The 25,550-nt window shown below is 38.5% G+C and overlaps 1 protein-coding gene across 2 annotated transcripts in view; it reads right to left on the reverse strand.

Annotated features, from left to right (window-relative positions):
- The window catches only part of ZNF804A (zinc finger protein 804A), a 135,042-nt gene that overhangs the window by 34,865 nt on the left and 74,627 nt on the right, over positions 1–25,550 (reverse strand). Inside the window, exon 1 of one of the 2 annotated variants that reach the window (XM_048953583.1) lies at positions 10,310–10,378. The exons of the other annotated variant lie outside the window; for it this stretch is intronic. Within the exon in view, the coding sequence (XP_048809540.1) occupies positions 10,310–10,315 (6 nt within the window). The 5' untranslated portion in view covers positions 10,316–10,378. Of the gene's footprint in view, positions 1–10,309; positions 10,379–25,550 lie in introns of those variants that run through there. 2 annotated transcript variants of the gene reach the window in all.

A 25,550-nucleotide genomic window follows, 5' to 3' on the forward strand; every position in this document is an offset into this window, starting at 1 on the left:
GTGCTCACATCTCTCAGCTGGCTTTATTTCTCTAAATCCATCTTCTCCACTCTCCAAATCCTTAAGCCTTAAGTGCAAACGCTGCTGCAAGCATCTGACAAATGGTGCAAAGAGCAGGCTCCATCTGCAGAGGTGTCGCCTGCAACAGCAGGATGGGACCTTCTGCTGCCATTGCACGGACAGGAAGAAAGGAGGAAAGTAACACAAGTATTTATTGCTTCCCATGGATAACTTCAGGAAGTTGACAGGATCCCTTGCTCTGGAGGATGTTTTTATGTAGTGCTACATACATTTAAGTCTCATATGTCTACAGTCTGTAGAGAGGTTAAGCAGGAAAAAGTGTAAGAATGTGAAATTATAAAACCCCACCTACACTGCTCTGATTGCCACAGTGAATATTCTTACCTCACAAGAAATGTGAGCATGCTCTACTGCAGCAAGCCATTTCACATTTACTGTAGACAAAAAAGGGTCAGGCAGGCAGGCACTGCAAAGTAAAATGTATTACAGAAACAACCCCCTTCTTCCAGAGTATTTACTGGTACAGTCCTCCCAGGGAGGATCAGGCTGCTCTAGTCTGAGCCTCTGGATTTGACCACATTAGACCTGACTGATGTTCTACAGCATGCATGCTTCACAAAAAAAAGAAAAAAAAAATATATATATATATATATATACATATATGTTTGTAAAGCATTTTTTTTTCTTTCCCAGTGCCAAAAAAATAAAGGCAAAATCATATTTTGAGCATTGTAAAAAAAAATCCAACTTGTTCTCTTGCTCTAGTGAAACTATTCTATATAGTTGTTGTATCTTCAGAGTCTGCTTAAAAACATGCCGTTACCACCCTTCTCTCCACCCCTCCACCCCAACAAAAAGAAAGGAAAATGAAAAATGAATCAAGGGAAAAAAAGATGTAGCTTAAAAGCAGACACTTCTATAGCCATTTCACTGCAATATCTATGGACGCAAGTAATGATGCCTTCATTTCTGGTTTATTTGCTAGGTGCTATAAAGATAGTGAGAAGGGCAGATTTCACTGAATAAAAGGTACGATTTACTAATATCTCTGCTATCAATCTCAGAATTTCTAAGCACGTATCATTTGTTTTAATATTTTCTTATATCACATTCATTTCCCTCATGTGAACAGTCCATACATCATCCACTGAACTGGAAGGAATAAATAAAAAATAGAATGCATTCATAATATTAATGCGCTCTAGCACCAAACCTAATTATTTATAAGGTTCCTGGCCTTATGAAGGCAGAAAGACCAAAGCAGAAAGATTAGATACATTGATCAAATTCCTCATTGATCTCAGCAAATTCGTATCGTGTAGCAAGCTTCCATTTCATTCTGAGCTGAAAAGGAGACCGGCAGGGACAACAGTGACAATTCTGTCACATCTTCCCTGTTACCTTACTTCAAACTTTCCTGTTAGCTGTGAGATGTGATAGCAACCCACAGCTCTCACGGGGCCATGAACATCAGATTGTTATTTGGTTGATTTTTTGATCCCACCTGCCACGCTCCTTCCAGGCGAAGGAGTTTCCAAGGGCAGCGACCCCACTGCTTCACTGCTTTGCTGCACCAGGTGATTACGGGGCTGAGGAAGAAATAGTTACCCTGAAGACTCCTACATAAATTGAACATCACAGGTTGAAAAAATAAAAGTAAAAAGAAAAAAGCACTCTGCCTTTGTTCTCTCTTCACGATGACCTGCAGACATGGGGCTCCAAACAGAACAGGTCCCACATACAAGGAGCCGCTCAGCTGCTGGGTACACATGAAAATGCTACTGAGGACATGCAAATACTTTTGCATACATATTCTCAGCTTTATGACAGAATTTCACATTTAGGCACACATTTTGGTATCAGGACAAATAACATAGTGAAATCAGAAGGAAATAGCTCACTGATTCCAGTCAGAGCTGCTGGTTTCCTAACGCCACCCTCACTTTTTTGAAACAGCACATTTCTCACCACCCATACTCATTTGAACGGATGAACTCTGCCCCTGCTCCACATGGAGGGAGATGGATGGGCGCAGGGACAGAGCTGGGCCCACTGGAACCCAACGCATCGCAGAGTAGTGTCCTGCAATGATAGGATTGAATTAACTGTAAAGGAAGCTAATGATGAGACAGTAATTTGTTATCAGATTTGTCTGTCTCATTAACTTCCTTAAAGCACTTTCAACTGTATAATTACTTTTAACTGGAACTCATAAAATCACTTAATTAGTTTTTTTGCCATTAAAACTAACTCTTGTGCATATATCTGTAGGATTATTTATTCTAGCGATTTGAAAACTATTTCCAGGCAGAGCACTCACTTAAAAGTTGACAATGTTGGACGCACATTTTTGCTTGGATACTCCTATTAAGAAGGGGGCTCTTCACCAATGTTTTGTGAGAAGTCTAACGTGGGCCTGCTTATAATGAAGAAGAACTTATCTACCCCAACACCACCACTCATTTCAATCCGTGCAAGATGGAATAGAAGAATGTCTTGCTGTAGAAAAGAAATGTTTAATAGCGGAAGACAAAAAGGTTTACTCAGATGTGTATTAAACTTAGATATGTATAAAACTTTTTTTTTTTTTCCACTGGATGTTTACCATTGTCAAATGACAAGCAGGAGAAGCCTTTACTGGTCTGCCTGAAATAGTCCAGTCATATGCTTCCACTAGAAAAGAATTCTGATTTAAAGAAAACTTGCAGTTGATATTCAGCATTTCATTTCCTTCCAGCAGGCATCTAAAGATGTTCATACCTCCTCAGTGTAATTTCCTTGACACATAAGTGTTGAATATAATTAGACTCTTTGGAAAATCAAGCTCTTACATCTGACCCTTACAGCACCACCCTAAACAAAACAAAGAGTCTTTTAACCCCTGCAGAACTCATAACCCTGAAGCAGACCACAAACCACTCCTGAACACAAATGCCACACTGGAACCCATCTCAATTTTTATGCCCAGCAGCCTTCCAAGAGGTCCAGGGGCGCTGGATTCGATGATCTCTGGAGGTCCCTTCCAGCTCCTACAATTCTGTGATTCTGTGAAAGGGGGGGGCTTGAGGATTGATTTCATCTCAAGACAACCTGGTGCCAATTGACTGGTAGCTATTCATTTGTGTTAGAAGCTGCTGTAGAGCTTGTCAAGCTCTACAGACTTGTTCGTGCAGTTAGCTTTTGGCCTGGTAAAATTGCCAATTTAGTTGGCTGAGGCACTGGGGAGCAAGAAAATTGGACACCACCTGTGATATATGTAACTTTCACTATGGCACTGGATTGTGGGGCGACTCGCTCACCGAGGCCTGTGCGCTTGTACGTTCGGATCAGATGTCTCAGTTTCAGTTTCCCTGGCTCTGGCTGTTGATCGTAACAACTCTTTTTCTACAGAGATTTTTATTATGATTGCCAATACCGATTTCTTGCCTAAGTTTCCAAAACTTTATTCTTCCTGTATTTTCTCTTTTCTGTTTCAGCTTATATTTTTAAAACCTTTTCTTTTGTGTGTGTGGAACAAAAAAGAAAAGCAAATGGGAGTAGAATCATACTTCAAACTGAAATTAATACATTCCCTTCCAATTTTCTTCCTCTCCAGAACACAACCGCTCCACAATAGGTTGAAATTGCGAGCCATTCTACTTCCATATCAATAACCCAGTTACTTAAATATACATCAATGCCTCAAAACCCAGGAACACGGCATGTTTGCCCCATCAAGGAAGCTGTACGCTGCGTTTTAAGATCAGCAGGTGCGCTGAGTTTTCACAGTTGATGCGTTTGCTCCGAGCAGTGCCTACTGTAGAAAACACTCATGAGAAGTTTTCTTTACAGACCTTCATACCGATTCCATTTTACTGTGACTTTCCAGACCATTAAACCTTCTCATGCAAATTTCCTATCTTTTTATAGCTCCAGGGACCCATCACTGCTAGCCTTCCTTCATGTGCTTTGAAATGATACGCCACAAGCACTTAAATATCTGGCCATTGAAGAGGTATCTGAGAGAGGCTAAGGTCTGAAACGCTTCTGGTTTGTGTGCCTCTGCCCAAGAAGTCTGATTCACTGATGGAAAACAGTTCAGATGCCAACAAGAATAACGCTCCACTTCTCCCTGTTACCATAACCCACTGCACAGTCATTAAATGGAATTCATCCTACAGGGCTTGACCAGAGTACTTTTTTACGAGAAACACAAGGAATTACACTGCTTGGCTTCTTCAGCTGATTAATTATGAACAGGCACAAGCTTAAGTTTACAATTGTTTTCAAAAAAATCATTCTGTTAACATTGTCAGAAAAAATGGGAAAAAAAAAGGAAAATATTACTACTTCTGGCATCTTTCAATAAACCCAGTCTCTCCACCACACAGAAATTCCTTTTTTGCACAGTGTTTTCTGGCCAAGAGACTGATAGAATTCCTCAGCAGGTTTGAAGCCCATAGAAACAGTCAGTCCTAAATAAGAAATAGACTTAAATTTAAATTTTTCCTAGGGGGGGGAGGGGGAGAGGAGGGAAAAAGCCCCGCATCACCCATGGATGCAACTGTGCTTAGAGGTGTACAGAGAAAATAAGGTGCATCCACAACATTGTCAGGCTTCCTCAAAAAAAAGTAATAAATCAAAAAAAAAAAATCAGCAGGATGATGTAGTTTAAAAATACTTCAGGTTAGGGGTGGAAGAAAGGAATCTATATATATTCATATATATATATATAGATATATACATAGACAAATAGATAATTAATTCCTTCATATATATGCAATTAAAACATTAATGACTTTATATCCGAGTTTAGGTTTCCATAAAACTATGGGTGCAAAGCTCTTCACTTAATCCTCATGAAGGAGAAGTTACCTGGAGCACCAAGGATCCTACGCAAGCAGAAAAAAAGATCAGAAGGGAGAGACAAATGGTGGCATAAGGTGCTGGATGGAAACAGAGAGATTCCAGCATTAGCAGTAGGCTCAATGAATTCAGTAAAGGAAACAGATTTCTTGTGTATGACTACTCTCTGGTGTGTGTGTGTGTGTTTATGTGTGTGTGCTTTTTGTATTCAAAGGCTTCATTTTCTTGGATTATTCAGTTCTCATCTAGCCTTAAGCCGTCTCTGCCCAGCCAAAAGTTTTCCTTTTTTAGCTGAAAGAAGCTCCAGCTGCCTTGAGGGAATAAACAAAAAAGAAATGCTCAGTGTCATGGAAACTGCATGTTGCACAACACTTTTTTTTTTAGCTGGAAGAATCATGGAGACCTAAGTGACATTAGCATTTCTGAACACGCTCATCATTTGTGTTAAAAAGCAACAACAGCTGCAATATTGCTGATAATAGTAGACAGATTAGCAGCATTCCAGCTTATCTATGGTTGATAATACACTGCAGTAAGTCTGATTTCGTCTGGGCCTGAGTTTCAAGTGTGGATTCTCCATCATGCACAAACTATGCTGAGGTCTTTTCCTCTTCCAAAGCATTTATTAGATCCTCTAGTACTGAAAAAGTATTTCAAACTTAAAGACACTGAGATCTCAGATTCTTTGCAAAATCAGATGCAAATGGGTTTTCTACTTCATGTTTACACGCATGCACATGTACACACAAAGATATGGCAGCATAAACCTAGCTTCAGAAATCAGATTCAAAGACGCTACTCAATAGCTAAAATGATCCACCATCCTGCTGAATTCCTGCAACAGAAAGGGATCCAGGAAGACACCAGGCCCTGCTCAGTCTTACAAAGAAAAATCTCCAAGGGATCTGATCCACACGGAACAGTAAAATCTCAAATCTGGGCAGTCTTAGTGCTGACCTTTCCAGGAAGAACTGTGAGGACCAGGTGATCTTCAGAGGTCTCTCCCAATTCCTCCAGCTCACCACAGGGTAATCACAAGGCAAAGACTACATACCTTGTTGCCTCTAACTGTGCTAATAATTATGAGGAATTTCCCTTTTATTGTTGCAGGATGGGCATCAAATAAAAATACAATCATTCTGCCAAACCAAGCTCCATCCTATGGTGAAAACCTTGCTGAAGTCAGACAAAAGCCTTTTAACCATATTCAGCCACTCCAGCCAATACATTTGTTTCCTACAGACAGGGGCACAGCAAAGGATGCTCAAACGGGAGTTCTGTGCCTGGATGTTGCCAGAAGATGCTAAGCAAAGAAAAATTTTTATGTTTTTTCCTTCCAATTTCATCACTAACAATGTTGCTAAATCTTTATGCATATTTTTAATGGTTTGCTTCATTTGAAGTGTTGCTTTATCAAAGCTTGTGGTATGTTTTAATCCCCTTGCATGTCATCAATTTTACAAACCAAAGCTTATAATTATATGACTTGTGTACAAAACAAAGTGAATGATAACTACATTTATCACAATTAATGCTTTTTCATAAATGGCTTCTCAGCTGGTTTTGTCTATGGAACCACATTACATCAAGTAACAGTAACATTCCTACATACGAAAAGACTGCACTGACAGAGCCCAAGAGCTCAGCCAGTTCTCCTAATATGAGGCAGCAATTGTGCTGTGATATCTTTAATTTGGTACAAGCAAAATCCTCTTAAGAGCATCTGCTGGAATCCAAAAGGTCAGACATGAAAGTGGCAGAAAATCAATACCGACATCTTCCGTCACCCAGTACAATCTACAGAACTCTTTCTAAGCTTAATTGCTTCTTTCTAATCTATCTAATATTTGGCTGTTCAAGTCCAGCTTACGTAACATTGCAAAAATACAGAAGGAAAAGGGGATTTTTTTCAGCACTAAAAGCCAGAACAAAGCTAGTTCCTGGGTGGGCTTAGTGCAGAAACCATTGTGGTCCAAGCTGCACGCTCATTGAGCGACTGCCCAAAGCCATGGCAAAGTAACTGAGCATACTCCATCAGCTGCACTTCTGAGGTGATTTACCCCAACATCTGAGACCTACTGATAACTATTTTCTCCTCACCTCTTTTCTGACAGATTTTTAAGGACAGTTCCTCTGTTTACATGTTTATAAGGGTTAAATCAAAATGCAGTGAAAAAGAGATGCCATATGCCTTCAGATTCTGCTTTCTTGCCTGCTGCATTTTTAATTATGAATAAATACCAGCAACTATCCAGCCACTAATAATCAATACATGCAACATGGAGGAAAACATTAATTTTTCAAGAAGGGAACTTTAATATGAAGCCAAGAAAAGGTCATTCTAATCTAAAACAGATTAGAACGATAATGAATTAAACATCCCTTTAACTCTGATCTGGGAAGTTCACAGGTGCTCTATCTGTTAGCTGCTTTCTCTCATAAAAAGTTCCCTTAACCAAAATAACAGAAGAAAATAAGAGATTTCAGCAGACTGAGAATGACCTTTTCTGTCCTTGAAAAGAAAGTTGAAAGTATAGAAAAAAATCAGCTCTCTGCTGTATCCTGATTTGATTTGGATTCTTTCCAAATCAAGACAAGTTTGACAAGTCTCTCCATTATATTAGTTTTCCCACAGTCTTCATTTTTGAGTTTTCCAAGCATTTATTTAGGACTGTGACACTCATAATAAAATGGAGTTTTATAAGTCAGTAATCATGCAAGGAAGTAAGGAAAGAAAAGTAATGATGGTGGCTATCACCTTGTTTATTAAATGCAATCATTCAAAGTGTTTTGAAACAACCTATAGCAAACATACAGTCACAGAACAGCTCAGCTTGGAAGGGCCCCTAAAGCATATGCAGCTCCAACCCTCTGCCAGGGGCAGAGCTGCCACCCCCCCAGCTCTGGCTGCCCAGGCCCCCATCTGACCTGACTTTGAACACGGCTTTATTCAAGGAAAACGGTTATTTTGGTCAACTCAATGCAAGTAAAATCTACCTGCATGGAAACACAGCCTCCTTCTCAACCCAAGCCGCCCTTTTACTGGGTATCTCTCCCACACAAACGGAAAGAAGGCACACGTAACACCGCTGGCAGAAAAATCAGAGGACCTTCCTGAGAAATGAGAACTATTCACAGCCCCATAGCACTGCATGAGATGAACAGGCTCTCTATTTTATCTAACATTATTTAAGGCTTATCGAGTAGCCAGAACGGCCACAGGAATCATCAGGCCATCTACACAGCACTGACAGATCAGACACTCCGAGGAGTTGCATTTGATGACATATTTCCCCATTTTGAAAGCATCTTACAAAAGGAAGAGTCTAAACCTACTGCTTGGAATAGCTCTTACTGTTACGCCTCCTCTTTAAATGGCAGTTCAGAGGCTTTTAATGTTGACCCCGCACACTTAATTTTAAAAGCAATGAGAATGGAACAACTTAATAGAAATTCATTGACCTTTTAAAAAGCTTTTCTACAGCGTTTTCCCTCATAAATTGGTGAAGTATTTACTAGCACAAAGCTTTTATTTTTTCCATTAACAAATACGTGTCCCCCTCCATCCTTGATTCTAGTATCTGTACTAATGATATCGTAACTACATGCCACACAAATAAATGTGAAACAAAGCATTCTAAAAGTCTATTTTGGAGTGGTAAAGTCCAAGTGAGAAGTAGCAGACAGAACAGCCATTAATTATGCTCTGCTCAACAGTATAAAAGTGAAAGTGCTAATTCTTTTAATGCATATTTAAGCAGCTGTTTGCACCTAAAGGAACCATCCCATAAAATAAAATGGCTACTTCAAATCATGCTAAGAAAATCATTACCAGAAAAATTAGAGTAAACTGCAAGTAACAAACCAGAAAATCATTATTCTGTTTCATGGTTGCATATGTACATATATAAATACACACAGCACCCAAACAGCACATCCACTGCATTGCAGGGTCTGACCATCAACGGAGTCACGGCTCATCAGCTGGAATGCCCACCATCACCACCTAAGACAAGCTGTCATGCCCAGTATCATCAGTGGGACTAACAAGCTTCTACCAGTAGTAGGGAGCTAAAACAGTTTTGCCTCACCATCGTTGGTAAGTCAACAACAGATCTCAGTGTGCTCATGCATCAGAACAAGAAAATACTGGTCTTAAACTTTTTTTCCATCCTCTCCACTTTTACTCCATCTTTTGAAATGACAAAACACAGTTCAAAGTAAGTATACTCCCCAGTACATTTCTCACTTTTAGGAAACAGTACCACAAAGTAATTCTCCTGAAGAACGTCACAGAGAATATTTGCTGTCCAAAAAATAAGGCAAATGAACTCCTTTCCTCAGTTTACATACTTTCTTAAGCAGAAAAGGTATGAGGTCTTTATGGTTTTGTTCCCTAGCTCCGCAACATTAAAGCATTATTTTCCTAAATATCTGATTATGTAACTCTCCACGGTTAGAGCAATAAATTTTCAGACTTCCAAGTCCTTTTTCTTCTCTAAAGTTGATACACATATACATGATTAAATCAATATTATCGTGCCTGTGGTATTTCCTTCTCCTATGTACATTAATACGATCTTCAGGCAGGCACGGTGCATATGACCATACAGGATGCTGGCTCAGGCATCGCACAGCTACAGAAGGCAGAACTGTACTAGCACAGTCCATTTTCCCCAGCAGAATGGAATAGTTCTTAATCCACTGCTGAACATATTGACTCGGTGTGAACAGAGAGGTGACATCAGTATCATCAGTGGGCAGGATCAATGGAAAGCTGAAGAACTCAAACAATTCCATGTAAATACAACAGGAGCACATTAAAGCCAGTGTAAGATCAGATAACGTTGATTTGATTGAATAGCACAGAGGAGAAAATGTGGTGTGCTGTGCTAGCACTTAACTTCATTAACCAATTTAAAACATTGCTTTTCTGATCTGATTATCAACGTAACGGCTTGGAAGTACTGAATTGCAGAAAGAGGTGTATGGCATCTCTTCAGTGCTGTGTAATTAAAAGCAAACATTGATTGCCTGACTGTTGAAGCCAAAATCTCTATCAAATACAACTTTATTGAACAATAAATTCAATTTCAGATTTGCTTCTTGTTTTAAGATTAAACCATTCTGTTACACGCAGAGAATGTACACGGAAAGCATTTACTACATAAGCAGTCATACCCCAGCAACAACAATTTCCATCTTGCACTTAAACGCCACCCAAAATGTCTCCTCAGGAGACATGCCTCAGGTAGTTCTGCTTGAGCCAGCCTGATGTAAATCAACCTGTCCATGTACCACAAAAGCTATGCTTACACAATAGCCAGCATCTCCAACTAATTCCTTACGGCCTTTCTATGGGTTTTAGTACCAAAACATTACAGTGAAAACAAGGAACATCTTCTAAGTCATTTTTATTTAAAAAGAAACCATCTATACTTACAGACATCACAGGAAAGCAGTTTTATAGATTTCCTTTCAAGTGATGCAGATTAGCATCGTATGAAAGACTCAGCTTCAGACTGGGCTTACTCCAGGTTTATAACACTGAGTTAAATACAGTAACAACAACCTGCTTTCATTGATATCTTCAGAATGAGAATGCTTCTTGGTTTATGTACCATGTGTAAATACCAACACATAAATCTTCAAGAGTATCTAGAAAAATGGTTTCAAATGGACACAGAAGCACATACAGCAGCATTTCTTGTGCTTCCTCTGTTCATGATGATGCACCCGATCTAACTTATCTTTTTCATCTGATTCAGCTATTTATGTTAAAGGCTGCAAAAAGCCTTTTTCAAAACCAGCAGAGGAGATGCTGCAGGTTTGTATGCTCAAGACATGTTATTTTTTTCGAGAAGGTTTTAAAGGAGCTCCAAGCTAAAGATCTCTTAAAAAACAACAGCAGAAGACAAAACATGAATTAAGGTTTGATACTCTGATGAAACCTTCCTGCAAAACAGCCTTTATCCTTCAAACAATCCAAGCACAAAACCCAGTTCCTTCACGGCTGCATTAATAAGACTTGCACAAAGGCAGACTCAGAGATCACTGATTTGTAATGCAAACCAGCTGAGTGAAGGGAAACTACTGACAGCCCTTTTCCTCTCATTTCACATACATTTCTCAAGTCAGCTGAAGGCACTTCCTCCCTGCCTTTGGTATTCAGGTAGCAGGAGAGAACTAAGTGCTGTTCTCTCATCTGCTACTTGAGCTGTCTGTAGAGCACAGGCTTCTGTCCACTGGATATTCAAAGAGAAGCTTCTCAATAGAAGAGGTTGTATGAAGTTGTAGAAAAAGAGTGCTGATGAACTGCAGATACTGGCATAATTTTCTCTAGTATATGATAAATTATTTTCTTTAGATTGATAAAATCTTGAAAACTGCAAAGAAAAACAATAAAAAAACAATCCATGTATGAGCAGGATGTGTTGTGTTACAAAGCTTCCATAATAATTCCATTCTCAGCTCTCTCTCTATGAGATTCTATTTAGAAGGTTATATAACATTTATGTTGGCAAAGAAGTTCTAAATCCCATCATCTAACCTAAATAATCAGAAGTCCCAGGTAAAGTTTATTCTTTATAAGCAAACAGACACTACTCCCATTTTCAAGTTCAATTTGTGGCCCATTTTCTAAACATGAAGGAAGTATGTGGAACAAAACATTCCATTTCTAAGGGACTGCTGAACCCTTACATATTGATGGCACCCTGGTCAATAATACTGCCCTGCAAAACGATGCTTACAAAACCTGCAAGCAGGTTAACTCTTCCTACATTTTCAATTTCTAGAGGCAAATTTAAGATCCAACGTGCAGCTCCTCTTGCTGCTAGATATGTGATTGTTAGCTATTTGGGAAAATAGCTACAGTTTGGGGAGCTTTAAGATGACATATAAATATAGCAGCAGGCTGCTCTCGAGAAAGAACTGATTTTGTTTCTGTGGTTTTCTGTATAATCTCCCACAGGACTGCAGGAGGCTCGCAATAGTCTATTTTAAAATACACGACTGCGTTGAAATGCTGGTATTTTTCTGAAATAGTTCTGAAAGGGCATTCTGTGATTGCATAAAGGTACTGAATTACTGTATTACTTCATCACCAATATTTCCCTCATAACACTCGTTAACGTAGCTCTATCATAAAACAGTAGATTGAGTCAATTAATGGCAGATCTTCGCAATCCATGCCTCCACAGTTCTCCCAGGTCTGCAAGTTCAGATTATTAGTCATCTGGCTGAAAAGTTAACTCTTTTCCACTTTTTTCCTCTATACCATTTGTGTCCTTTATATCTCAGCTGCTGAGAAGCCAATCGGTTTGATATTATACCACAGCACAGCTAGAAACTGGCACAGCAACCAATTTAGATCCGCTCATGCTGCTGCTCCGTTCTATTTGATGTGTCTGACCTTGGTAAGGAACACACTGAGAGGCTGCTCTGCTTAACAACAGCAGTGATGAAAAAAGGAGGCCCTGCCTGCTCAGAAATGCATTGGGGTCAAGTGGCGTGGCTGATACACATAGCCAGCTGGGTGCTATTTGCCTGGGACAGCTTCAGAACCTACTGCTCGCCTCCGGTCATTTATTCTGTATTCTTATTCCTAACCAAAGTGCAAAAGAGACAGAGCAAGTATCTTGAAAGCTAACCCTGCAAATCAATAACTTACTGTAAGAACGCTTTCTGCTCTGAAGCAAACCTGCTTTGAGATTGCTTCACGACTGATATCTTACAGCTAATGTTCAAAGTGGACAACGTAAAACTAATTGGCAAAAAGAAACTTTGTTATCCCTTTTTTCTCCCTTCCCCAACACTAGGGGAATGCATCCATTTCAATCTTCTGAATAACAGACTTGAAGGTGAACACAGACGTTTTATCGATAACCTCGAAATGCACGTAACCAATCATAGTGTATCAACAAAGCTCTCCCTGCATCTTCTACGGGCACCACTGCACTGCCTGCTGTTTTCTGAACTCTGGAACATGCTGTCCAGATTGGTCCAGAAAGTCTCCTTCTCTGGAGAGACTCAAAACCCATCTGGATGTGATCCTGGGCAACGTGCACTAGGTGAGCTGTTTCAAGCAGGGGTTGGACTAAATGCTCCCAAGAGGTGCCTTCCAGCCTCAACCATTCTGAATTCTGTGATTCCTGAATACTTCCACAACTCCTGCTCTGCCTTTGGATCATAGAAATAACAGTTCATAGAACTGTTCATTCTTCTAGCACGTAGATTCATTCTAGAACATAGTTCATTCTTCTAGCTTAAGGAGCTCATGTGATTTCTCAGGCGTGAACCTATGAAATGCAGGAAAAAGGTTACATCTGCACTGTGGCCACAAAGCAGCATTATGCTCTGTGTTTCAGTATTAACATATTTTTAGTTTATTCCCCATCAGTATCAGCCAATCAGCAAATTTTCATGTAATTTTTGAACCACCAGTATAACTAGATTGAGACTAATGAAATAACAGCACATCTTCTAAACCTTGGAACTCTCTATAGTTTTGGAAAAAGATGGGTAAAAAATTTCAGCTATCTGCTCCTGAATAATTACAATCTTTAGGTAATTTTTCTATTAGAACAAAGTTTATTATCAGTTGAGAGATAAAAGGAATTTTTCCTTTTTTCAATCTCTGACAGCCAATCACAGAAGCTACGAATCAGCTTTCTTCAATGGAACTCATAGCAAATGCTAAAATTCACTGAGGGCTGATTCTATCTGCAGTTTTATTTAAAAGTCTGCTACTTCAGTCACTTTAATGACAGGAATAATTTTATATCTATACGGATGTAATAACAAAAGGTCAGTGATCCCCATTCTCTGGGATTGTGACTGTACGAACAGACAGAAAAAGACAGTTTATCTCACAGAGATTTAAAGCAACCACGCAGTGACCGGTCAGAACAGGTCCTCAAGAAATAAGAGCAACAATCAATTAAAATGCAATTTGGAAAACACACAAAAAACTTTGATAAAGACATATTACTAGAAGATCTATTCAGCAAAAGCACCTCTGTCTCTCTAGAAAATTAAGAAAATTCCAGTCCTCTCCCTGTCCAGTATGAATTGTCTATACACAGGTATAAAGAACAATTCCTATGTTAGAATTGTCTAAGTACAATATAGACTTTTGGTCAACACAGATCTCTTACAGCCCCTTTAAAAAGATGAAAACTGTGCACACAGCTGCCACATAAACCAGGCAAACAGGAAGAACTATAGCAGTTAACTCAGGAGTCAGTCTTCCAAAAGGCAGCTAAAAAAGGCTTTAGAAATCAGAAGCTTGGCTAAAGGTTTCTGCCAATCAATACAGAACACTTATCTTTGGATTCAAGCATGCTCAAACACTTCAAAATGCATTCTGGTTCTGTAGACACAACAGTATCCACTACAAACATCTGAATTATGTCATGAACCCAGATGGAGCCAGTCCAGCTCCTTCATGGAGAGCCATGAGCTACAGCAAGATGTTCCTAAGCTTCCCCAAGTATTTGTAAGAACACAGTCAGTGACAAATAAGGTACAACCAGAACACTGGATAGGTGAAAAAATAAAACACAGATATGCATTTCTGGAAGAAGATCTGTCTCTGAGCCAACCTTTGATACTGTGGTTTTGATACGAAGAACTCGTAAAGGATAAAATAATTTGAGAGCAAATGTATCAGCCTGATTTTTGGGGCTTTGTTTTTGTTGTTGTTTTGGCCTCCTCCTCCTGTCTCATTTACATTGAATATGAACATTATTTTACAAGTTTACAATATCTGCAGGGCAAGTATCTGCAATCATCTGTTTGCACAAATGAATATATGTATAATTTCTATCCAGATGTGTTAACTTGTGTTTTAGAGATACCATAAATTAAGCCAAATTAAAAGAAAAGTTGAAATTCTTTTGTGCAGTGAAAGATGGGTGTTGGTGCCACAAGTTCTCTTGTGGGAGAAGGCATAAATTACAAAACCATTCATTTTGGGTTAAAATAATAGAAATTAATTGAGGGGGAAAAGGAGAGAAATGCAGAAAAACAGATCTTTTTCGCTCTACTTTTTCTTCTCCTTCCAGACCAGGTGACACCACCTGGCAAGTACGGAGGCATGGAATAAACATTTGTGATGCTACGACAGCTAAATACCCCCTTGCTGGGCAGAAGAATTTATCCAAATTTCCTTGTGCTCTGTACCGCCCCGTTAAAGCAGTGTTAATGACATCAATATCAGCTTCCTATCTTCCCTATAAGGACTCTGCTGATTTACAGACATGCCTACAGCATGAGTGTCGGTGACTTTTATGTCCAAAAGGAAGGAATACATACAGCTATACAGATAGCCCCAATGGATGAGAAAAAGAGTTTGATATTTGCATGCCTACTTTCAACAAATTACCCTCAGGAAAAGCCATAATGCCTTTATTCCTTGGCTCAGATCTTTAACCAGAGAGGAGTACACACGTATCTCAACGAATCACATTATGATGTGTCAAGAACTGCCAGTCAGAAGGGAAAAAAACAGAATGTGAACTTCCAGCCACATTTCTCTGGTGCTCCACTCACTGCACTTAGATTTTATACACACAAGGGAATTTGCAATGTCATCTATAGACTGCAGAAAGATACTTAAATAATTGTGGTGTTTACCACTTATCTTCCTGAGACTTTCTAGCAGTCAAGAGTCAAGCTGTTCCTTAAACAAATGCAAATCTGAAGCAACTTCAGCTGAGTTTCTCAAGCTTTATTCCAACAGGAAATTAAATCTTCACACCGGACTTTAGACATTTTTAGGCAGCATGTTTGGATATATTGGTTCATTTTAGTCTCATTCCCCAAGAGAAAAGCAGCATCAACAGTGTTATTAGAGGTACAAAACAGTGTCAATATGCACTGTATTGAATTATTGGAAGATCTCAATAAAACCTTCCCTAAGGTATGAAGACAAGGTAAGCAGCTGCATTTCTAATATCATATTCTATATTCAAAAACTAAGATCTTACTGAACAACACCTACCCCACAGGACAAAAAAAAAGGCATTTAAGGGTACCTCCAACACATCCAGCTCTCACCAGTCCCACCTCCCCTTCTGCCTTTCACTCACTATAGAATAGTGAGCAATTAACCAGGTTGCTATATTTGGTGTATCTAAACTTCACAAGCTGATCGCATAATGATTTTAATAACTACTTTAAATGTAACATGGTGACAGGTTGACACCTGAGGTTTGCGTCCTGCAATTTTATTTTTCCAGAATTCTCTTGTTATGCCTCAGCAATGATTAGAAATAATTTCCCATCGGCTCGACTTATTTTTAACTCTTGGCTTGCTTTGTGTTTTTCTTCACTGCATTATAAATATTGCAATTCTACCAAGCACAGGTGCTCCAGTAGGAACTGAAAGTTGACTCTTCTTCAAAGACCTGTCCAAAGCATGAGAAGGTGCTTAGATTTAAGGAATATTTCAGGGAAACCCTCAGACCGTATTACGTGTTCCATAATACTACAGCTTTCACAAACGTGGGGGTTTAATAGATTTTCCTTTTGATACAGGTTTGCATGTTGAAAACAGCTCATCAAATTCTGCACAGGACCTGAAAATACCTTGAAAGCACAGTCTTCAAAGAATCGATACTCTGCTGAATATCAATACTTACAAGATACTCCAAGAACGTATGTGAAAACTAGTAAATCACTAAATTTTCCCATGCTACTTAAACCATGTCAGATGTGACTTTATTTGCTTTAGTTGAAAGATGTGGAGTCACTGAGCGTCATTCAATTTTTTTTTGTTGTTGTTTTTATGATTTTTTATAATGCATCCATTAATTGGTAACTATTTTTCAAGGTACATAAATCTTCACAGAAGTTACCACGTCAGACTTCATCTCACACACAAGCTCAGTATACTTTCAAGACTGTACCTCATAAAGATGTAGCATACAAATCAGAGGCAGAAAGCATCTTTCCATCTTCCTGATTTTCATCATCCTTAATGGATTTAAAAATACAGTTGAGCAATCCTCAGTGACATATAATAATACCTCACCGAAAACATGTTGAATAACCATAGAATAGATAGCTAACTACCTCTTTATTAAGTACAATCATTTATCATTGTTTTTCTGTATCCAATCTTACAATCATCAATTCCTAAGGTTTTCTGACAGATAAAAAAACAAGTATTTTTGTATCCTTGTTATCATCAAAATACATGATATTTTGATGATAACCCAGGACCTTTTCGTGTCAAGCACGGAACACGAAAAATTAGTAAAAACCCATTCAAATTTTATTAGGAAAAGTGTGGCCTACAAAAAAACAGCATTTCCACTATTAGTTGCAAATGATCAACCACTACCCACTACTGCAGCTGAAATTATCTGCTTCCTCTTTTTTTTTCCCCTTATATTTTCAAATACTCCAAACGGTATTTCTGTACCTTACTGAAAATAATCTGGTAGGCATTAATTATTACCTTTGAATTGGTGTAGTGAAGAGCTACACAAAACATTTAAATGGTTCTCTGCTTTGAGAAAAGCAGAGTATTTTTAACACAGGACGGGACTCAGCTGCCTCCCCTCGCAGACCAGTATTGTATTGTATTGGTATTGCAGCACAATGTCCTAAAATCCCTTGTGGCTGGGTTTATTCTCTTTTAACACTGCTGTGCCCTACATCAATTTTCCTGGCTCCAGAATGGCCTCTTATAGAAAATGTCAGACCTTACTAAGGGAAAAGGCTCCATTCCTCATTTTAAAATTGTGAACACACTTAGCTTTTGTGATAAATAAATTAATGCCCATATGTAGGAAGCGTAGGAACTTTCCTGCAATTTTCTGCCTTTTAATTTATTTTTACCCTTCTGTATTCCAGAGCATCCTATTTGAAATATATGAAACACAGATTTAAAGGCATTTGAAGGTATGATTCTTCAACTAAAACCCAGCAACCAGCAACATACCCATGTATCTACTGACGTTAAAATAATGCCTACAACTGCTTCACAGCACAGTACATTGGCTATAGCTGAAGGATGAACCATACGCTCACTCCTCTAATGTTCAAAAACATTAAGATGGAATAAAAGCAGAAGAGATATACCAAGGCACATTCAAAACATACAGCTAAGAGCAACCTCTGGCCATGCAAGGAAGTTGCAAAGCCTTTATTACAGATGGAAAATGTTACAAGCAAAGTACAAACTATAGATTGGAAATGACACAATAGCTGAATTTCATCTAAGTGACCTCACTGCAGCACTATGACTTAACTGCAACCTACCCAAAGTTGCATCTTTCTATTTAATAGCAAGAGATTGGGGCTACCGAAGCATTAGACCACCAAAGATTGCAGATGGGCCTGATTCCTGCAACCTGTGAGGCACCAGTCCTAGTGAGATAACTAACAGGGGTAAGATGTTTATAAATCTGCAACATCAGATCCATGGAGGCTGTAAGAACAGCTTCAATCTATTTACAAAGAAATGCAATAACAAAACCATTAAAAATATGCCAGACTGTAGGCCTAATTATTTTAAAAGCCATGGTAAGAAATATATTTTGCATTGCATAGGAGGTGGCTTTCCTGCAGTCTACCTACTTACAGCTATGGATGAAGACACTCAGCATCTCTGGTTACAACCATCTATCAAATCAGCAGAAAATACACCTCTGTATAAGTAAAAGAAATTACCATACAGGGGAAAGGAAGCATTACAAGAAAAAGGTCTGCCTATTAATTTGCTCCCATCAAGAAAGCCCTGCTTATCTGAGCGCAGCACAGGAAAATGGATAAGAGTCACAGAAGCTCGAGCATCAGCTGCTCGGATACTAAGGAGCTAAGAAAACAACCAGAAGCAAAGGTTGCCCACTTTTCATATCCATTTATTGTCACCTGTGCTGATAAGTCCCCTAGCTACAGCAATGCAAAACACCAGAGCAGCACACTGGAAAGCCTTTTGCTTGTATTGCATTAGCAGACTGGAAAGGAGACAGGCAAACACTGCCCTCTGCAACATTTCTTTTCCTGCTCTTACATCTTTAATTTCAAGGATTTCAAATTATGCAGGAATTAAAAAAAGCCATCATCACCAAGAAGTGTGCCCTTCCCCCCAGCATAGATTACTTTAAATATGCAAGGGAGGAAATCGTGTTTGCTTTGCTGTGGAAAGCTGATTAATTTGTTAAGAATTCAGGCTTTAAAACTCAACCTCACAAAGAAACTCTACGGATAAAAAGAAGAGTGTTTATACGGTTTATTAAATACTTTAATTATAGTGCTATTCCAGGCAACTAATCATATCAGGCATTTTAAAATAAAGATACTGTATCTAGATGACAATTTCAACTGAAGAGTGTTTAAGGTGAAAGTTGTACCAAGGGCTCAGCCAAACTCCGATGCAAAATGTCAAAGATTCTACTTACACTCTGTGTAAACTTTACAGAAAATGCTTTAAGTTCTTTGTTGTCACAACATCTGCTTTCTAGCCTATATCACCATTAGAAACTTCCTGTCAGCCATGTGTCACTAGCCACTAAACTAGCATGAGTTGTTCCATGTCCAGTTCTTGTCCAACACTGTATCTCACTGATTCACACGCCTCTTTAGGACTGGATCCTAGCCTTAGGTTCAGATACAAAACGTTGAAAACAGTGCAATCTGCTGTTGGGTTGTACAAACAGGTAATATTTAAAAAAATAATAATAATACAGAAGAAATGTCTTTCATATCAGGAATTAAACATCTTGGCCCCTCCTTGCTGGCTATGATTAACTGCTTTCCCTACTTCTCATCCAATGTGTGCATACACAAATTGAGACTGCAGAGCACCTGAGCATAACTGTAATGCATGTAACGTAAGTGTAGCAACAGCCAACCAAAATCCTAATGCCAGTTAGGGCAAATACATTGCTTGCTATATGTCCCTTTCCCTGGAAGTCATTAATAGGCTCATATACGAGGTATATATTTAAACATACTCATCTTTAAACTATTTTACTTGAGGCACGTAAAAGATGCAATTACCCTCACGCAACAGCTATGCTTTAAATGTTTAGGCAGTCCGTAGGAGGAGTAGACTTCACAGTACAAACAGTCTCACGTTTAATAACATCCCTGAGACTGCAGTTATCTTGCGAGACAAAAGCTTCTTTGGAAAATGATAGTACTGCAGTGGCTTTACTCTGCAAACATGAATTTGAGTTTGGCACTGGAGATTCCTTAAAACCTGAAGGCAACAGCTGAGGAACAGGTGAAAAATAACAATGCTGAATTTAACCCTATTCCTTTGCTTTGTGGAATGGAGACTCACAACGATCACCCAGAACGTCCTGGGAACCCATTTCTTTCCTTCTGTGCCAGGGAATGAGAACAGACTGGATGAGACAAAGCAGTCAGTCCTGCTCTATGATAGACCCATAAAAGGAAGTTACTAAGATGGCAAATACCAGTTCAGATTTAAAATTCTCACACACAGTGAAATAAAAGACAGAAGAGAGGAAGAGGAATAGGTGCTGGGAAAGAGAGCAGAGCCAGGTACAAGAACTGCCAGCCATAGCAGCAGGGCTGCCAGGACAAGGCCAGTAAATCACAGAATCACAGAATTGTAGGGGTTGGAAGGGACCTCCAGAGATCATCGAGTCCAACCCCCCACATCACAAATGCACACCACAGTCCCTAAAGACACAGCACAGATAAGCAACACTCTGCATTCCAAGATGGAGTACCTAATAATATTTCTGAGAGTTTTCATTCTCCTTTCTTCATGTGAAAGTTGAAAGAACAGAAGTCCTAAATTCTCTACGCATAAAAAATTAAGGTATCTTTTCCTTTGATTTCATTCTATTACAATTAGTCTCACAAATTGCCTGGCTTCCCTGCTTTTCTGCCTAACAATATTAACACAGAGAAATTCTGGAAACTTTCTTGAGCTGAGATAATGCCTAGGGAATCAGGATATTTAATATGGACAGCTCAGTAGTTTAGCAAGTCTCAAGGAAGAGCTGCCTTCAGCAACATTGCCAGCACTTCCCTCTGGAGTCCCTACCCATTAAGAGCTTAATTCTGTGTTTTGATTTCTAAAGCAGTACGTTCCTCCATTCCCTCAAACACATATATGCTCTACTAAAAAGGATCACTAAATTATAATGCCGGATTTGTCTTTAAAAAACAACAAACAAAACCAAAACCAATCAGTCATTTAGAAACATACAAAAACCAAGCGATAGAAGGAAGGCTGTATCTGCAAACCTTTAATATAACATTTTTGATGTAACATTTTGCTTTATTTACTTTAGAAACACCCGCCATATGCTTTGCTGTATGCTGCACTTACATGCATTAAACCCCGTACTTTGTAATTATTATTATTATTTATTGATGATAATCATTGCTGAATCAACTTTGAACATGATGTTGTACCAATAGAAGCTGATGTCTTGCTTTGTATGAACATTGTAACATCTCAGATGTACTCATTTTTGAAATTTTATGAAAAGACTTTTCAGTCAAGCATTACATTCTACTTTAGACCATAGTGCCTATTTGACTGTATACTTTGGCCAAATTTTCTCTAAGCAAAAGCCAGAAAAATACCCTATATTAGATTTAATTTAGAAATATGTGAGTATGGTTAAGGCTAAAATGTTAATATAATTATACACAGCTAGGAATTTTTCAAAAGTGCCTCTTCATGGACATCCATGCCCAGATTTTGTTTTATGACCAAGGTTTTAGTAGACACTCAGCAAGCTGCACACAAATTATAGAGAGGTACTTAGAGCAAATCGCATAGTTAAACACAAGTATCCAATTTTTCTTGGTTGCAATTACAAATTCTGTGGGTTTCATACACTTAAAAAATCCTCTACTTATCTGCCAAAGGAATTAATTAAAGGAGAGAAGAATAACCACACCAAGATGGACTAAAGATACCTCTAATTTAATGTCTTATCTCTAAGATGCTAAGATGCATCTCCTTATAGCATTTCTTTATCTCCCTATATTCCTGTTATTTTCTGGTTTTGTGGGGTTTTTATGTTGTTTTAAAAGAGAGATTCCAAACACATTTCTTCCGTTTCAAAATGTCATACCCTGTAAATGGAGATGCAAAGAAAGAGACGCTCTGATTTTCCTTTAATTCCGCTCTTAGCCTTAGTTGTATTCTGCATACTGATTTCTCCATGATTCTAAGAGGAGTTGAAACTAGACGATCTCTGAGGTCCCTTCCAACCCAAGCCATTCTATGACCTTGGGAGGAAAGACAGAACCATTACTTACAGGGAAGGGAATGGCCTCATGTCCCCTTTGCCTTTAACAGAAACCACACCCATATCACACCCTCCTACCAAAAATCACTTGGATACTTTTCTTGCCTTTCACACTTTTCTATGAACTCAAACCTACTGGAGGTACCAGCACCAAGAATTAAACTAACATAACTCCATAACTGAGAAGTGCTATCAAACAGTACACACTTAGCAATGTTGGTAGTTTTTCATTAGTTACTGAAGAAAAAAACAAAACAAAACAAAACATAAAACATGCCATAATGCTTTACATTTCCAACTTAATCCTAAGAACATACCATTTTAATCCTGCAGCCCTCTCTAGATTGCATGGAGAAATAAGTCAGCCATGCAGGGCTCTGAAAGATCAAACTAAAGTAGGTGCTCTGTCAGAAGGCTTCACTGGAGAATATCCTGCCTGGTAACACTGCAAAATTTTAATATCTGTCATACTTCTATCCAACGTACCCATAGAAAAGTCATGTTTTTCTATAAGTCTATCTCATTTTTGCACTTCATTTATTTATTTGATCTCAAATTCATGAAGTTGTGAAAATACTTTCATCATCGTGAATCTCCATTAGGAAATACAGATCTCCTTTTACATTCATACGCACACACACATAAATGTATATGATGCACTGGTATCTATGTGTAAATACCTGTATACACACCGTACCGTCTAAGAAGAAGAGGCTAACTCCAGGATAAGTGACTTGCCTTGGATGGATTGTACCATGTAACTTCCATTTACTTAGACCTAAAAATCTGTATGTCAGTAGATAACTATAAACTAAAAGAGATAAAGAAAAAAATCTAAAGATCCATGAAGTAAAATCAATCATTCAAAATTAATTATTTAGGCTACTACAGTCTGCTTAGATAAGCCCCATTTACAGCTCAGTATGACCTGAATCAACTTCAAAAATCCTTGAGTTTTCCATTTTTGCATAAAGCATTAGAGATAAAGATCATAATTAAAGATCTGCCCAAATCTTTTCTGGGGTGATTTTTGTAAAGGAGAATATCAAGTCCTTCATACCGTGGAACACAGTTGGATTTCAATAAAAACTTGTGGGCAAATTGATCCATGGAAATTTCTTTCAACAATCTCTTCATCAGTCATAGCTGGCAGAAGTTTCAATATTTTGTTTCTATTCTCTACTCCCACTTCAAGATCTGAATTCCAAGAAGAGAAATTAATATTTCCATGAAGCTCCAAGAAGGATCAGATACAAATCCCCCCTCCTCATTTACTTTCAATTAACCAACCCTTACAAAGTATGACATCAAGTTACACAACACGAAGAGATGCCCTAAAAAAGTGAAGTAGAACTTAGAAGAAAGGGCTTTGAATGTTACCTGCTAACTAGCAGCCGTTAGCTTTCGTGTAGTTTCTCTAATAGCAGAGGCTGCAAGAAGAAAATTACTTTCGTCATCTTGATTAAAAAATAAAGTACGAAGTTGCAAATTCCCATTGCCCACCTCTCCTGTTTGTTGGTAAAACTAAATATTTTCAGGTAATTCTGATTCACGGAGAAACATTTCACTGAACAAAAACTTAAAACTGACAGCACAGGAAATCACTATTTAAAATTCTTCAGCTTCTGCTCTGACAAAGGTTAATAAACAAATGCCATGATTTGATGAGTTTGGTAACAGGTCAGCACACCTATAGCTGCCAAAGCCAGCGTCGCCGTTCATTCAGTCACAGTAGCATGACTGTGTTGTTTACGGAGACCAACCACCTCAACCACCTGACTGTGCTGGGTGGTGTAAAGGCACGAGAAATTGCATAGCCCCCCAAAAAACCAAGATGTCAAACAAAGCAAAGAGAAACACAGGGCAAGGAAACAATAAAAATATTATTCTGTTGTCATCTAACATCTTTAGCTCTTCAACCTTCACCTGTATCACCCTTCTCATTCATTTATATCAAGGGTACCTCTGTTATTTTACTTGCAGCTTATAGCTGTATAAACTTAATACGGAACCTCTTTATCATCATCTTCCTTGTGCAATGGACACAGATGGAAAAAAACGTGGTCCAGTGCAAGGTATTTTTCCAGTGCAACTCCTAAATGACAGGCTTATTTTATCCACGTCCTTCTTTTTACCTACACAGTGTCTGACAATACTCCAGCACATGGTCACAGTTTACCATCTCAACCAGATTAGCCTTTAGCAGTAATTGCTTGCCTTCATTATTATTCGAAGAATACTGGGGTACATTATGCTCTAGGGGGCTGTGTCTCCGCAGAAAATAAACCAGAGTCTGTTTTCAAGTCATCCATCTTTAGCAGTAAATAGTAATTACTATGCTGTGTACCATAAAGCTCCAAGCTTTCTAATTTCTTTCCTATGCTGCAAAATAACCACCTAGGCTTCTCCACATTTTCCATCTGTACTTAGTACCCAGTCAGTGCTCTACAGAACTTTATTACATCAGCCAAATCTGTAACTTTGTACAAATGATACCAAGCTAATTTGACAAGGTCTGTTTTCCATAAACTCATGCTGATTAGCAATAATCATATTACCCTTGTTTAATTCTTTATTAATTGAGTCCTTTAGAAACCATTCCATTATTTTCCTTAAGATCAATGTCAGGCTGACAGACTTGTAATTACCTGGGTCGTCCCATTTACGTTGTTATTGGCACAACATTAGATTTCTTGCAGTCGTCTGGAACTTCCACAATATTCTATGACTTACAAAAACTCAACATTCATGGCTCAGTGAATGCCTTAAGCAGATTTTCTAAAAACTTTCAGAGACTTGTAATTCAGATCTGTTGTCTGTAAAACATCCAGCATTGCTACTCTCTATGAAGCACTTTTTGTTGCTGCTGTAATGCAAGGCATTCTGTCATGCTCTTCTGCTTTCTTTTCCATGTACAGAGAATCAATATTTTCCCACAATTTCTTACATTTTTACATTATCATTTCCAACTGCTCGATTGTTCATTTCTACACCGTTACATAAAACCTGCTTTCACTACTAATGAGGTAGGCAATCACACTCTGAAGTTCTGTTTACACTGTACATCTGAAAAAAGAATCACAATACTGATTCTACCCCACCACTGATTTTTTAGGGGTATGTATATACATATATATGCCTATTTTATACACATTCCTTGGCAGCTTTCTGCAGTTTCTAGATTCTGATTCACAGGCACAAGTATCAACCACCCCTTTGGTGTTGGGGGTTTATTTAGTTTAACCACTTTCTCTTGCCCTTAATGAATTCTCTCTTTAATGAGAAGTGTTGTAATTATTCTCAAAAGCTGGCTTCTTCAGCACGCCAAGCACACAGAAACATACACACATGCACACCCAGACTTTCTAAGGTATCATTTTTCTCACAGTGCACAATTTAGCCAGCTCGTGTTCTTTTGTACTTTTA

The sequence above is a fragment of the Lagopus muta genome, chromosome 8 (assembly GCF_023343835.1).
Source record: "Lagopus muta isolate bLagMut1 chromosome 8, bLagMut1 primary, whole genome shotgun sequence".
Classification (NCBI taxonomy): Eukaryota; Metazoa; Chordata; class Aves; order Galliformes; family Phasianidae; genus Lagopus; species Lagopus muta.